At 30.9% G+C, this 12,634-nt stretch overlaps 1 protein-coding gene across 1 annotated transcript; it reads left to right on the forward strand.

Annotated features, from left to right (window-relative positions):
• Window positions 1–4,480: 4,480 nt before the first annotated feature.
• LOC132753707 (four-jointed box protein 1-like) lies at window positions 4,481–11,113 on the forward strand. The gene is made up of 5 exons (XM_060744203.1): window positions 4,481–4,745; window positions 5,929–6,108; window positions 7,764–7,929; window positions 8,623–8,793; window positions 9,855–11,113. The coding sequence occupies exons 1-5, from the start codon at window positions 4,538–4,540 to the stop codon at window positions 10,243–10,245; spliced, it is 1,116 nt and encodes a 371-aa protein (XP_060600186.1). The 5' UTR covers window positions 4,481–4,537; the 3' UTR covers window positions 10,246–11,113.
• Window positions 11,114–12,634: the final 1,521 nt, after the last annotated feature.

Genomic DNA, 12,634 nt, shown 5'->3' on the forward strand with positions numbered 1-12,634 from the left:
AAAATTTTATCAGTGGCTAAAATATACCATGATGTACTTTTTAGACATGTAATCAATGGGACATAAGATATTATGTCCCAGGTAATCACAACAGACAGGCCAAGCCACCCTTTACAAAATTCCCCTATCTGTCAGCTCATAATCAAGGCATAGACTACTATTTTTGTATGTGGCCTGTGGTTTTAAAGACCTTTATTTTGTTTCAAGATCTTTCTGAAAGTCATATTGATGTAGTGATGTAATGTTATTACTTGTGATATTTAATAAATATATGTTTTGTTAAATAATTATACCTTGTCATTTTTATTGTTCTATTAATACTGCCTGTCTTTTTGGTATGCAGTTCGGTCAAAATATTAATATAATCCAGGATATTTTTTCCATGCGTTAACAAATATTATTCTTATTTTATATTAAATTCACCCCAGCTGGATTTCTATGAATTTCAACCAGTCCAATCAAACAAAGAGAATACAATGATATAGCAATATTCCTATTATGTACAATAAAAAACAGTTACAATTTTTATTTTAGCAATCTTAATAAAATTGTCAATCCTTCTTTCCCGATCCAGTTCAGTATTTACATGTTAAAAGTTAAATGAGCCGCGTCACGACAAAACCAACATAGTGGTATGGCGACCAGCATGGATCCAGACCAGCCTGCATATCCGCGCAGTCTGATCAGGATCCATGCTGTTCACTTACAAACGGTATAACAAGTAGAGACACTGTTAGCGAACAGATGCGCAGGCTGGTCTGGACCCATGGAGGGGCAAGTGATTCGAAGTCAACGACCTTAACCATTCGGCCACAGACGCCCCTTATTGACTAAAATAAGGTAGTCCTAAGGGTTAGGGTTAGGGTTAGGGTTAGGGTTAGGGTTAGGAATGCAGTCAAATACGAAGATTGATCATTGAACAAAATGGCGGCCATTGATCAAACGTTTTGATTGGTTCATTTTGTCACGTGGATTTTATCTAAATGTATTTGTTGATAAAGATGTTGTGGTTGTTGACTGATTGTATTAATGTTCATTGTGACCAATGATGTTGAAATAATATTGTGTATGTTTTAAAAAAAATCTTAAAAGAAATGGTTCAATGTTTTGTTGTTTATCTTTTCTTGTTACTAAAAATAGATTCCTTTTTTCTGAATTCCCGCGGAAAATGCCACGTGGTTAGATATACATGTATATTCAGTTTGATAAGATCATTTGAAGTTTCCAAGATGGAGACTATTTGTGGCGTTATTTTGTTCAGTGTTGTTGAGCGTGGCATATGAAATGGGATTTTTATATTATAATTATAATTGGATTGTTAATTTATGAGAAGAATGCACTTTAACTTATATGCTGTTTTGTTTGAAATATTTTACATATTGCCAAAATAAGAAAGCAATAATTAAAAATAGAAAACATGGAATGAGAACTCGGAGAAAAATAATGCAGATTATCATTTAGAAAGAGGAATGTTTTAGTGATGTTTGTTATGGTGCAGAGTCAATCGGGTTAGGGTTAGGGTTAGGGTTAGGCCAAATTGTTGGGCCTTGAAAAAAGAAATAAAAGAGAAGCAAAAAGATAAATTGTATAAAGATATTTCGTAATTAATGTTATCGAACTTTCTACCTCTCTAATCCGATGTTCATTAATCTATCCTTTTTTAAACTTTACTGTTGCTGAAAGGTAAAAAGATTGTCCTTATTTTATATATGCAGTGTATGTTGTATTTCTATATCTTGATACGTTGTCAAATTGTTATAATATTTTTTGAAATTCTGGGATTAAATAAGTTTAAAATTTCTGTATCTCTTACATTATATGTATATCACCTATAGCGCTGCTTTGTCGAACAGCTGTTGGCCCAAGTGCAACTACAGTTTAGCAGTTTTGCAATTTTACAAATTTCCGTTTCAATGTAGTGTTGCTTTTTGCTCTTTATTGCATACTTTTCGAATTAAAAACAATGACGGCACTAAAATTATATAAATTTACGCCACAATGATGACCCTAAGCTGTAACTTCTTTTATTTCGCGCAGTGTACGTGCAGTCGTTCAACGTCTGATATAATTTTCTTAACGTGTGTCTGTTTCCCATGCTCATTGAAGCTATTTACTATGCTTAAAAACAGAAAATCTGTTTGTGATCCTTAAATTTGCTATATAACATTCAACGACGTCTTATGCCGTAACTAAAAAATAATTAATATCAGTATTGGATACTGACTCAGTCATTTGAATGGAACCTTTTCGTCAAATGGCCTCTATGTTAACCCTTTTCCTAGCATCATCCGTTAAAAACTTGCAACAATACATAAACATAAATTATTTTCATGAAAAATCAAAACGTTTAATATTAATAAGAAAGAAATATATTTTTATGTGCGTATAATTTCAAATTGTTCATATAATTTTTATGATTGAAATCAATATGAGAAAACTGTAATACTGTTATCCAAACTTTACACGTTAAAGCGTCTTTTAAAAATGGCGACATAATGTAAAAATGAAAAGGTAACATATTGTTACAACCAATCAAATTATCTTTTCTCCGTTCCTACCATGAGAGGTCTTATTGTCGGACACGTCAAGAGGCTGTCCCAGTGTGCAAATGACAGAGAACTGTTACAAATAAAATATTGTTTACTGTAAAACTAATTTATTTTGCGCATCTTAAGTTTTAAAAGCGATCATACAAATTCAATATGATAATCAAGATCAACAAGGAAAGGCGGCGTTCAATGAACACAAGTTTTGTTGCTGTTAAGTTTTCAACAAGGAGAAAAATACATGTATCTTTTATTAATTTGAGATAATTGATTTAATCTTAAACTTTTGCTTTCGAGGGATCAACCTTAATCCATATTTTCTTAACTCTAAAAGTAATTTACGGAAATGCATTATTGCTGTGCAGATACCATTGGATTTAAGACAAACTGAAACAGTTATAGAAGAGACAAATGAATTATGTAGGTGATGCAATATTGCTCTTACCAAAGGTATAAAGTAAACGAAAACAACCTGATGAGCATAAGATTACATTTAAAAAAAATTATTCCCATTCTATTTATGTCATCACTTATATATAAATAAGGATGTTGTTAACATGTATTATTATCCTAAATTTTGAATAAAACCAAAATGTAACTGACTCAAACAGCTAGTGTTGAGACGTTTCATGATTTAAGCATCACTAAATAATAAAACATTCGACTTAAAAGACACTCCTCCACCAAAATTTATTTGCCCATTTATGAACAGTTGGTGAGAGGGTTAAAGCTTAAACCAACTATATGTTCTTTTCGGGGAAATATAAAAAAAGACATCGTCACATGGTTTTGGGTAATGAAAAATATTCTTAAGTTTTAATGTATCGGTGAAACAATCTACTGTATTATACACAACCACATTGTGTGCCCAAATGGCACATGGTAGCCTTTTGAAAAAAATTGATGTATAAAACTACGAATGTCTAGACAAATAACAGCAGTTTTAAAACAATAATGTCGATTACAAACCCGAGTTGTATAATAAAAATTTTCTGAAGTCTGAAAAAACCACTAAATTAAAAGAGAATCATCACTAAAATCTGAAAATAAAACTTTCACAAATCAATAAGGTTGTAATAGAAGTTTCCATTTCGAATTCCTTTGACATTGGATAAAATAGAGGATAACGTATTCCCTAAAGACGCCAAATGGGGTAAAGTGGCAAAATATTCCAGCCTCGATTTGAATGAGCCTTCAAAGACATGATACTGGAAAGTGTAAGCTACCGTGCAAACATGAATATAGGAAAATAAAATTTAGAAACCGTGTATAGCTATTTGAGCGATATTTATAGCCTATTCATATTGAAGTTGAGTGCTTTATCATTATTTTCATACTCATTTTACTTCTCAAATTAAAAAAAACAAAATCCCAAAAGTTGTTTAAAAGCATATTAATAAAATTTGAAAGAGTTTTATAATAAACAATTGTCAATTACACATAGAGAATTTTTCTAATATGTCTTTTAGACATAGTTGAAGATTAAATTGTACAGGGTATGTAAAAAAAGAGCCATTAATTGGACTAGAACTCAGCATATTTACGCTACACTTCACCCCTTTTAGTTTTGTGGTTAAAACATGTGATTACTGTTCACAAAAACACAGACAGTTTATTTCAAAACCCGTTAAAGGATTGAGGTACCTCCAACAGAATGGCAACGGATAAATAGAAACAGTTGTAATGGCATACTTACATTGTTCAAAATAATAATTGATTTTGACAACTAAGGTCCACCTCACTTAAGGCAACACATGACATTACTTGTTTCTGTTATTATAAAGATCTATCGTACTGCTCACAGACATGAAATACACACATCTTAAAACAATCTTTTGACATCCTTGTAATAGTAATGTATATGATTTGAACAACTTAAATCATGTCAAAAATCCTATGGTACATAATAGCGCTGTTACAATGTATTTCTGATGTATGACATTGATCAAACAACACATATTTCGTGTTTTCACGGTTTATTTCATTTCACTATGAAAAATAAAAACATATTTAGCGTTAAACTATGTTGTTTACTTTGCATGGTTTTAATTGGTTTATTATGTGTTTCTTTTCAACAAAATGATAATTTTAAAAAATCATCTTTGAATCTGAAATTCCAAAACACAAGATCCAACAATTTAACTTTACTAAAGGATGGGATCTTCTGGAATGATTATGCAGAGACATTTGTTCCAAAAGGTAAGATTTTAAAAAAGTTTTTTTTAATTTTTTTATTCAGATATTATGACAAGTATTTAATATGAAAAAAAAAACTAATTAAAATAAGAAGGTGGACACTTTTTTTTATATTTCTTAAATAATTGTCGGATATCAAGTTCTTTAGAACTCGACAGTAAAAAATCAATGACAAAGTAAAGAACAGCTTTTGATTTGACTCAAATCTATAAAGTTTATAATATGAAGCATTTTTCCAAATACATAACATGTAACAAACAACGAGAAACGGTTTTTCATTTCCGTTGGACGGTATGGGAAACAGTTAGTAACCCCAAAGCACCGGATTTCGCATAATTCAACATTTAATCATGTTATTAGCCCAATTTGCATTTAAGAAACATTCATGAAAAACGGCGCAAAGTCCCCGAATAAAATTCCTTTAATTTTTAAAAAAAGTCAATGGACGACAAAATTACAGTCAAACGTGTTTTAAGCGACAGCACAAGGGGAACACCAAAAATATGAAAGCGGAGTTGAGGTAACGAAATCTGCATATTAAAGACAAGACGTCAAAAGACAAATTTAAAAAACAGGCAACATATCATCCTCAGGGTGATTATCATAAACAGTATTCAAATAAAGTAGTGAAACTGGAACCATTCTAGTTGAAAAAGGTCAATTTAAAATGCCACTTAACATGTATACATAACAATAACGTTGTGTTAAACGATCTTTAAGAATAAAAAATATTGCATCTTTGATGTATGAGGCGACGTTTAACGAACTACACAGGGCAGAGAAAACAATGATTGTGGCATGGACGACCTTTCAACACCGAAAGCGACAAAATTGAAAATGTTGCAGGCTCGGTTTAATAGAACCTGATCTCAAGTGCATCCTTTTAAATCATTCAGTTTCTTCAGTTTGAAGAATTCTAGTTATACAATGCTAGACGCCATTCAGGCTTTCCGTTTTCCCTTTTACTCCTATCTTCTGAGATATATTTGAAAAGGCGTCACGGCAATAACATTGGAAATTCTGTCTAAAATACAAACATTTTAAACGCATATTATGCAGAGTAGTGGGATAATATGTTACTCAGTGTTGTCGATATATTGATTTTTTTTTGTAAACGGCCACTTATTAACATAGATATTACCATTTTACGCTACACATTTTTTGAAATTTTTTTATAATTTAAAAGGGATGCAACAAGTTGACAGCATAAAATTCATAAAAAAAATATCACATCAACGTGTAGTGAAGGTGATAAATGCAAATCGGTCAGTATGTGGACTTGGAGGCAATGCTATTGTCAAACTTAATGATGGGTCTACAATGTGTGTAAGACATCAGAGAACGGTAGCAAACACAAAGATTTGTGGTAAGTCATAATTATCATAAAGACACATTTACCCATCGCCAATATATTGACAATCAACAAATTTTAGTTGAACTTTATCCCTTTTAATTTCGTGTTAAAATATGAAGGACTTAAATAGTGCAAGAGAAATTTAATGGTAACATTCTAAAATAATTTTAATCAAATGAGGTACCTCGAAGCTGTGACAGCAAATATTAATCTATACATAGTTACAGAGTAAGATTGAGTGACTTTTTTGTGAATGCAACAACTTGTGCACCCCTGGAATATGCTGATTCAATAAGTGATATCTAACTGTATGAGAGTCAATGAACGGACCAGATCACAATTAAAACATAGAACATGAATATAGTTTTGAAATAATTCATAGCCGTTGTGAGTGTAATTCAAAGGCTTGTAATGTTAAATATTCACATTTCATATCAACAAATAAATATGGCTCATGTAGGTGGTTTGCTTTCAACAAGGATTTCAATTTTAAAAATCCTGATTAATAGATTGGTGTAAGACTTAGGCGTCAAACTAAATGGTGCCGCTAAATAATATCTCACTTGGAATTTATGTATAACCATCAGGGTCAAGGTCACAGTCACTGTTATTTAAAAAGAAAGTTTGTTTCCCGTCCATAACTAGGCTTATAAATGATATACTTATTATTTGATTTAAGCCTATTTTATAGCACTCCTTTTTGAAAATCACATCTTGGATTTCTTTTGACCCCCATAAGATCAAGGTCAATGTCACTGTTACTAGAAAATAGTTTTATGTTAATAAATAGAGCAAAAAAGCTTATGTAAAGACATCGCATTGGATTAAAATAAAACAAAATATAAAGTGCATGTATGTTGTTTTATACAGCGGGAATGGTTTACATCGTATGACTTTTACACATTTTACATTGAAATTATTCCTTTCTGCATTTAATATATTTCAGAATCTGTCATTTACAGAAAGGTCACAATTTTAGCTTTTTATCTGTTTAATGTGAATAGTTTCTGTTTGTTTCTTAACCAAATTTACGTGGGTGTGGTCCATATTTTCAAAAAACGAATATGCGTTTAAAACATCCATGAGACAGTAAACTGATAAATAACCGAAATGACAAACTGATAAAAAGCAAATTCGTCATTATAAATATGTTACAACTGCTGCACAACTACATTTATTAATAACAAGAAACACACTATCTGACAAATACGTCAGCAAATCGATTCCTTGGATCATTTAACTTCTGTCACTGTGTGTAGGCGGATGATCGCAAGTTCGAACCCAAGCAGCATTTGGTATATTCTGATTCTTTCGATTTTTTTTTGTTACGAGCTAAAACATTCGTCACATAACATAATAAACATAGTCAGTTTAACTTTAAACTGTATTATTTAATTTAGTTAATATAAGCTACAAACAATTTTAAGGTGTATTTAGCCGGCATTGGGCATTGCTACAATAACAACAAGAAATATAATCAAACAAAAATCCTAGAAATGAGGTATAATCAATGTTTTCATCTTTATTTCTATCAAAGTCGACATTACATTTTCCTTTCTCGTGCATTTAAAGATAATTTGAAGGCTACATTCAGTGGATTTTAGTGATTATTTGTGATTTAATTAAGTTCATAAACTTAACTGGAGGTATTTATCTTTTTTTAATAGCTGAATCCTTTGCTTTCTACTTATCTCGCTTACTTGGCATGGACAATGTTCCAGAGGTAGTGATTTCAAATATATCTTCTCCATTATGGAAAGGAACTGATTTTATCAATCTAGGCTGGCGAGAACATGACTTAGTTGCAATGATCAGGTGGCTCCATCACACAAGGTAAAAATATACTAATGTGTTTTAGGTTTTTATAAATTCACATGAAAAAATTAGCTTTACAGTGATACAATATTGCTGTAACATTTATTACTCGAAGGTTGGTGCAAGGAATTAAAGTTCGGAAATTTCGTTTGCAGAAAAGAACACGAACAATGTAACATTTAACCCAAAATTTCTGTTACCCACTTAAATAATTTGCTATGACATTCTTGTAACTTTTATTACAACTAAAAATGTCATATTACTTATTCCGAATTAATTAAACGATAAAACAGAAAATGTCATTATTTAAACTAACTCAATATTACTGGGCCATGCTTGATACATATATATATTCAACTTGCTTTAAAGTTACAATGACACTACTTCTTAACACGACAGGAATGTTTTAAAGCAGATAACTTAAATGTAGAACCTCACGAAAGACAATTTGGAAAGGCATTGTTACTGAATTGATTGACTGTCCGTCCTTCTTCTTGCTATAATGGTAAATTGTAAACGATTTGCTTGCTACTCTGCATTTTGTAAAGGAAACGAGTCTGCTTGTCTTCAGAAAACAGATGAGCAAAGTAAAATTCTTATTAACATACTTTATTGATTATTGTGAATTCCGTTTTTATTGAACGAACAGGAAAACATTATTACCTTTATAAGCATAAGGTTATTTCATCGCTATGCTAACATTTTTTACAGTCACAAGGTATTTATGCCTTCGGTCATAAGAGATGCTGTTATATCAGGGAAGCCAGTGAACAGTGATGTAATTTATAATACAAATACGCTTAAAAGTAATACTTCCATATCGGAGCTTATTCAGTGGGGCACAATGATAATATTTGACAACTTAATCAAGCATTGTGACAGGTACTCATGTTAACCATAATGATTCTGTATTAATTATCTTTTTATTATGAATTGTTGTTGTATATGTTTACTGACATGCATTTATATTGGCATATAAAGTTCATGAACCCGAAAAATGGCGACCATATTTCATGGATAATTCAAACCATAATTACAGCTCATTTCATAAAAAAAGCAAACAAAAAAATCCCCCACACCTAAAGCACCGGCTTACGCAGAATTCAACAAATTTGAAACATCCGAAGATGTGTTCATATGGCGGTTATCAATAAACCTTGAATGTGTCATTCAGCAAAAGCGTCATATGGCTAAATAAAAAGCATGTGCTCTAAACGATAAAGCATAGAAAACTAAATAAAATGGAATTTTGAAAGAAAATTACAGGTTTTGACGATTGCATATCGCAGATAAGCTGTCAACGGCAAATTTAAAATGCAGGATAAATACCTACGATTAGAAAGTATTTAAATAAGGAATTCTGAAACCACCTGCTATAAAAAAATCACTATATACGAAAGAACTAAAAGTACGAAAAAAGATGCACTCACAACAAAAATGACGTTCAGTAAACCTGGTTGATCACATACTATAAACCCCTTAATAGTTAACAAATAAATAACATATACATTTAAAAAAAATAAAAACAGTTCTCTTAATATTTGCGAAATTTGAATATGTCCCGACACTTCATTACCATATGTTTTGTATATTCATATAAAACCTTAAGATATAATAATGTAGAAAAGAAACTCGTATTGTAGTAGATATATTGTTTAATAAGTTTTATCATTTTATTGACCCATATCACGCACAAAAACATCATACACAATATCCAAAACATTTTTCGGAGAAAAGGTAACACTGATTGATAAAAAAAATAATATTTCTAAAAGCAAACTATGCAAGTGATAAGCTTTTATTACAACTTTCATATATATTGTAGGTCTGTTTTCTTATTATACTTTCTTAGACTAAATTCTAAACTTTGAAGAGAAATATTTGTGAAAGAAATTGAAATACTTGATTATATTCGTATATTCGTTTTTTTTCTTCATTTCAAGGTTGAAGAAATACAGAATTGGCGTTGGAAACCGATTACTTAATAGAGTTGCACATAATACCCTTATGTCATCGAATGGCAAAATATGGTTAATTGATAATGAATCTGCATTTTTTCATAACGATCCTCAAAGTTATTACACTTCATTAAATAGAAAAATGCTTAGAACTCTATGTATTTTTGAAAAGTTTCTTGTTACAAACTTAATAAAACTTTCAAAACACCCGTCAGCTTTCCATCATGTATGGAAATATGCCATTACATTCGAACCATCATTAGTTACTTTTGAGAAAAACATTAATTTCAATCTATCCGCTATATCATTCAACAATCGACTAGATGAAACAATTGAGTGGATAAATCGCTGCAAGTTATCGAGCACACTGAAGTGATGTTATGCAGGCATGGAGATATTTGAATAAATGTAGTACCATTTTAGAAGCTTCGAATTTGGTTTGATTTCATTTTGTTTAGCAACTTCACAAGCATGTATCACTTGGCATTATAAATATGGGTTGGAAAACAAGCTTAATGATCTGGAGAAAGATCTGGAAGCATTTTTTACAATTAAATTATAGGAAAATTGCAGACTCGGTTTGACTGAGTTTGTAACATTTATGTTAAATCATTCAGATTGATAGATTTTTGTAACCAATGTCTTACAATATATGATCAGTGTTTTTTCATATATCAATATCCATTTTGGTTAAAATTTCAAATATTATTTTTATTAATTCATTATGCCTTATCTTAAAAAAAGGATTATAGTAACAGATATTTCATTATGTTGCTATGGGTATATGATAATGATAAAAGATAAAATAGTCAGGAAGTAAGGAATCGAAAAGCTTGATGCATCAATGAACATGTTCTCTCAAAGTTTGTATTTAATTCATTTGTAATTTGATTTAGTTTGTACTGTATCAATTTGCCACTACTTCCGAATATAAAGTTATTTACGATAGATGCGCATGATGGGTTCTTAAAAGGTACTTGCGTATGGTGTTATGCATATGACCATTTAAAAGAAAGTAAGTTAATAGCACAACATGTACACAAAGAATAAAATGAATTTCTATTGTCACTGCGGAAAATAAACTTATTAACTGAAATATACCATTTGATTATTTGATTATACGTTGTGATTGAGAACTATATATTCAGTTACATATTATTAGGATTATTTTATTATTATTATTATCATAATTATCATTATCATTATTATTATTGAATTGAATTATTTGAAGTAATAAAGCAAAACAAAATCAACTCACTTTCAAGCAAAACCTTTTAATTCATTCATAAACATATAATTAATAGATATACAAAATGAAAATGTCTACGCTACAACATTTACTGTCATACGTTAAATGCAAGCCTGACACTAAAGGGACAATCTAAGAGGTGCAGCAATAAACCGGTCTGTTGTGATGCAGACGTACTGCAGCACAGAACCTATGTTTCGCGGAATTTCCTTTTATGGTCAAAATATATATTTATATGTTTCGACATTTTCTAGCCACCGCCACTGCGAAAAATATACTGATATACGGGAATATACGGTCCCGTATTTTTGACATATACGGGCGTGTACGGGATGTATTCGTCGAATATACGGACCAAGTATACGAGTCCGTATAGGGAACACCGGGTATACGGGAAGTCCGTATATGCATCAGGCATATACGGAATTCCGTATTTGCCCCATATACATGTACGTATATTTGTTCGTACTTCTGAAGTATACGGAGAATTTAATCCCGTATACGGACTATATCAAGGTTGTTATCTCTAGTATACTATAAATATACCAAGGATATACGGGACCGTATTTTCTGCATATACAGAGGATATACGGACCCGTATTTTCTACGTATACAGAGGATATACGGAACCGTATATTCTACATATACATAGGATATACGGAATCGTATTTTCTACATATACAGGGGATATACGGAATCGTATTTTCAATATATACAGGGGATATACGGAATTTTTTAGTTGTCCACAGGGAATACAGAACTATATTTTCTTGATAAAAGAAGATACAGATAATATCAAAAGCATGCATTTACATATAAGTGACACGTATGCATGACCGAAATGCAGACTTGTACAATAGAACATGTTTTATTACACATTTTGAATGGGAACTGTAAAGTCATATGCTTAAGAATTTTATCTTCACAATTGGAGTATTTAAAATGATAAAGTAAAAACCAAATCGAGTCACTCTTAAATATTTATTATTTCATAAGCATATATTCAATATGTATACATATATTAAACAAAATATACATGTCTTCGCTACAACAGTCATATATTGTTGCAAACCTTATTCCAGAGGGACAAATTAATGTAGCGTTGCAACGGAACGGCGATATACCGTTATGTTGCGATACAGAGTCATGAAATACGTATCACGGTGGAGAAAATCCGCACTGCGATATTTTCTTTAGAGATCGAATTATACATGTACAGTTTTCGATATTTTCAAGCCGTAACCTTTATGAATTGCATGTTGTTTAAATCTAGAAACAACTATACAGTATACCAACTTGAAGTTCTTTTCTATTTATCTTAACAATGATTTTTATGAGCCATTTGTATTACACCAGTCCTATAAAACATTTTAAAGATATTCATATCATTTGTTCGTGTTAACATTCACATATTATTTTAGGAAAATGAGTCCATAGCACAAATTGATTATTACAGAAAGTTTTATTAATAATCATTAAAACTAAAAATTCCGTATTCACAGAAATTCGTCATTCA

This window comes from Ruditapes philippinarum, unplaced genomic scaffold (genome assembly GCF_026571515.1).
Source record: "Ruditapes philippinarum isolate M1 unplaced genomic scaffold, ASM2657151v2 ctg6152_1_1_1_1, whole genome shotgun sequence".
NCBI classification, from domain to species: Eukaryota; Metazoa; Mollusca; class Bivalvia; order Venerida; family Veneridae; genus Ruditapes; species Ruditapes philippinarum.

Excerpts from the sequence above, each read along its gene's own strand:
- LOC132753707 (XM_060744203.1), top strand. The coding sequence starts at position 4,538 with ATGAAAAATAAAAACATATTTAGCGTTAAACTATGTTGTTTACTTTGC. Across the intron at positions 6,109-7,763 it reads AGCAAACACAAAGATTTGTG|CTGAATCCTTTGCTTTCTAC; the intron begins GTAAGTCATAAT and ends TTTTTTTAATAG. Across the intron at positions 7,930-8,622 it reads AGGTGGCTCCATCACACAAG|TCACAAGGTATTTATGCCTT; the intron begins GTAAAAATATAC and ends CATTTTTTACAG.